Source organism: Pecten maximus, chromosome 3 (assembly GCF_902652985.1).
Source record: "Pecten maximus chromosome 3, xPecMax1.1, whole genome shotgun sequence".
Taxonomy (NCBI): Eukaryota; Metazoa; Mollusca; class Bivalvia; order Pectinida; family Pectinidae; genus Pecten; species Pecten maximus.
In genome coordinates this window covers 30,615,993-30,619,571 of record NC_047017.1, presented here as the reverse complement: position 1 = coordinate 30,619,571, position 3,579 = coordinate 30,615,993, and the positions used below count along the sequence as shown (strand labels likewise).

General features: G+C 32.0%; 1 protein-coding gene across 1 annotated transcript; it reads left to right on the top strand.

The window, feature by feature from the left end:
• Positions 1–2,588, top strand: LOC117323879. The gene is made up of 2 exons (XM_033879384.1): positions 1–489; positions 748–2,588. Exon 2 carries the CDS (start codon positions 798–800, stop codon positions 1,779–1,781), a length of 984 nt encoding a protein of 327 aa, XP_033735275.1. The 5' UTR covers positions 1–489; positions 748–797; the 3' UTR covers positions 1,782–2,588.
• Positions 2,589–3,579: the final 991 nt, after the last annotated feature.

The following is a 3,579-nucleotide window of genomic DNA, read 5'->3' as shown; positions in this document are numbered from 1 at the left end:
TTAATTTATGCAAAATGATATAGTTTATAGTCATTAATGATCATAGATAAAAACATATATGGTTATAGGTTTTGTTTCGTTCTAAATTTGTTCTTCTTCATTTCTTCTCAGATAATGACATATCTACCCAGCAATTACTACAGTTTTTGAATGATGACCTGGCAGATATTTTCAAAAATTGTATGGATCGAGTGGCAATTCGGAAATTTCAAAAGGAAAGTTGCAATAATGAATCTGGAGAAAAAAGTCCATCTAATGAATCTGCAGAAAAATCAACATCTGATGATTCTGCAGCAGACATGTATACATTTTCTGCTTGTCAAATGCTTGAGAAAAAACTGCGAAGAGGAAAACCTTCCAGTGCACAGAAGAATTTCAGCCATCTTATGAAAGATGCAGCTGATGCTGCTGGGGTATGGAAATCCGCTCCCCCTTTATCGTCAATATCAGCGGGAAGGAAAAAAATCTTTCTGGACAACATTCTGAAACGTGAGTATAAACATCCATTTGCCAGTAGATTCCTCCGATGGAGCAAAATTAATGAAAGTGACCATGCATGGCAGACAAGGTCACAAGGTCAAATATGTCTTGACAACACTACAGTAGTGGGAATGTTTTTCAGCTTAATCTAAGTTGTGACTATAGCTAGCCTATATGTCTTTAGACTTGTTACAATGTACTGTATGATGAAGACTTCGAGTTACCTGTCTCTATATAATACCATGTTATAACACTTTATCTTTCTAGTTGCACCACAACTGAAGCCAAACACAAGGATAGTGTAGCAAAGACTTGGAATGAATTTGCAGAACAGACGTAAATACTTACGTGACAAGGGTAATGGCAAACGTGTACATACACCAAACAAACATGGCAGTCAAGGTAATCCTTCAACTCCTACTTTTACTAGTGATGCTGTTCCATTTCGAATGGGGCAATTGGTCAACTTGACATCAAGATCAAACCACAACAAAATTATAGCAAAAGGTATTGTTGTGTCGATGGATGCAGGTATGTTTGTTGATCTTGCTGTTAAGTCTGTCATGATGGACTGCATTGAAGATGAAAATGATTTAGAATTGCCACTAGCCGCAGGAAATGGGGACACTACATTGTCTCCACAACTTGTAAATCATGTCATTAAGTGGAAAAAAGAGCGACTTTCCATAAAGGGAATGAAAAGGCATCCAGGTACTCATGATTGCACAGATACTGAAGAAAAGGGTGATAAAGTAAAACAGAAAAAAATTAACTTGCCTGCAGGTGAAAAGAAGACTGTCCAAAAGCTTCCAATGACAAATGAGACAGAGAGACATATCGCAGAAAAAGATGACCAAAGAAAGACAAAGAAGGTTTCACCAATAAATGTAGAGAAAAAAAATGGAAAGGAATGTCAAACAAATACAACAGAAATTCCGAAGTTCAAAAACTTTGTGTTAATGGAATATTCCAAGAAACAGTTGTATTGGGGAATTTTGCAAACAGCAGAAATGACAAATGACTTCATTGTACGAACTAGTTCCAAAACATTTTACAAGATGGACCAATTGCAAGTTTCTAATGAAGAATTTGATGTTGATGAGATGAAGCTTAGTACAAGGGACTATGAGGTCAATCCAGATATGGAGTATTGTGTATGGAAACTGCCCAAGGATAATGCCTATCTAAAATTAGCTCCAAATGGCAAATTTGGAGCTATTGCTCTGAAAAGCATTCTTTTGAAGAATTCTTTTTTAAATGAATTCAAGAAGAAATTGGAGAACTATACAGAGAGGGAATGAATTCAATCAGAGACTTGAGTGATCCTGAGTTTTGCCACAGACTTTGAAACATTGAATTGCTAAATTGCTGGTCCACAGATATAGATAACAACTCTTTCTTGTTTTTGTCAAAATGTTTATTTCAGGTAGGCAGTTAAGATAGATAATCTAATGGCTGTTAAAAAGTCTTGTTTAAGTGCCATCAGTAAAAATTAATGCCTGTTAATTGTTGTTTTGATGGCTGCTAATGTTAATAGCAATTAATATCTTCAAATTACATACAATATGCTGATTTCTTTTGTTCATGGTGTTTTTTCAGTTCAGTGTCATTAACATCATAAGAGTTAATGACTATTAATGTTTTTGTTAAACCATTAACATCCTTAAAATGCATTTAAATTTTATTGTTTTTTTTTCAGACCCATTAATTTTGTACCTTTAATAATCATTAATGCTAAATTAAAAGCCATTATTGAAATAATTAATGATCATTATAAATGTTTTGTTAATAGCCATTAAAATGTATTAATTAAGTACCATTAACTAATTGATTTGTTTCAACCCTTTGATGATCATTAAAATTGAAAACTGTCACATTTAAAGACTATCAAACTTGTATTAAAATTTTTCAATTAATAGCAATTAAAGGTACAAAATTAATAGCATGATTGATGGTTTTATGATGGGAATTTTTAATGTGGTTTTTAATGGCCGTTTTAAGGGCTTGGGTATGCAGTAGTGTTACTAAATCACCGATAAAATGTGTGAACCTTACTAACAAAGTACATTGAAGTGAAATACTTATGATAATAATTGTTGAATTTTAATTATTTTTAGATAAATTTCTGTGGTACTGATCAAAGTATGAAAAGTATTTTTTAGAACATAAAAAAGACAAAAAAAAAAAACAACAAAAAACGAGATCAAAAACATTTGATATTACTAAATGATAATTTTCTGTATCTTATTTGATAGATATTTGTTGTGGTTAATCCTGGGTATTATTTTTTTAGTCTTAGATTTGTAGTCGACTGAAAAAGTCAGATTTAATTTTGAAAATATTAATATGCTATAACCCCTCGCAATGTCTGAAAATATTCTAAGTCCATAATAAGTACAAAAAAAGCACAATGGCATGAGCTGAAAAATTCTAAGTCCCAAAAAAGTAGGAAAAAAGTACATCCATATTTTCACAATCTTTCAAAAAAATTCTAAGTCAGATTTTAGCACAAAAAAAGTACTCTGAAAAATTTCAGAGTCCAAATAAAGTACAGAAAAAGTACCCTGAAAAGTTTCTAAGTCCAGAAAAGTACAAAAAAAGTACTCTGAGAAATTTCAGAGTCCAAATTTAGTACAGAAAAAGTACTCTGAAAAATTTCTAAGTCCAGAAAAGTACAAAAAAAGTATACTTTTTTGGTACTTTTTCAAAAAAGTAGGAAAAAGTGTATACTTAAAGTAGCATCAAAGTATACTTTAGTGTGCTTTATTTCGGTATGGGAATTCATATATTACTTCCTGAAAAAAACATATTGAAAACTGAACTTTTTCCAATGCCTATATATCATTCAAGAGATGAGCTCTTTGAGAGAATTGCTTTGAATCTCAAGATGAATATAAATTTCAACTTCCAAAACCAAACCTCGTCAATCTAAAAACCAGAGGGATCTTGGCGCCCACCATTGAATGATCTTTATAGGTTCCATGTCAGATTGATCTTTTCTCTACTTTTCCCTTCTTCTAAGTCTTACTAATCTGTGTAAATTCAGAAACAGCCCTCTAGATCTAGTACTTTTCAAACAAGGGGAACCTATATATAAAA

What these genes read in the sequence shown, in the direction of transcription:
- LOC117323879 (XM_033879384.1), top strand. Translation starts at nt 798, where the DNA reads ATGAATTTGCAGAACAGACGTAAATACTTACGTGACAAGGGTAATGGC.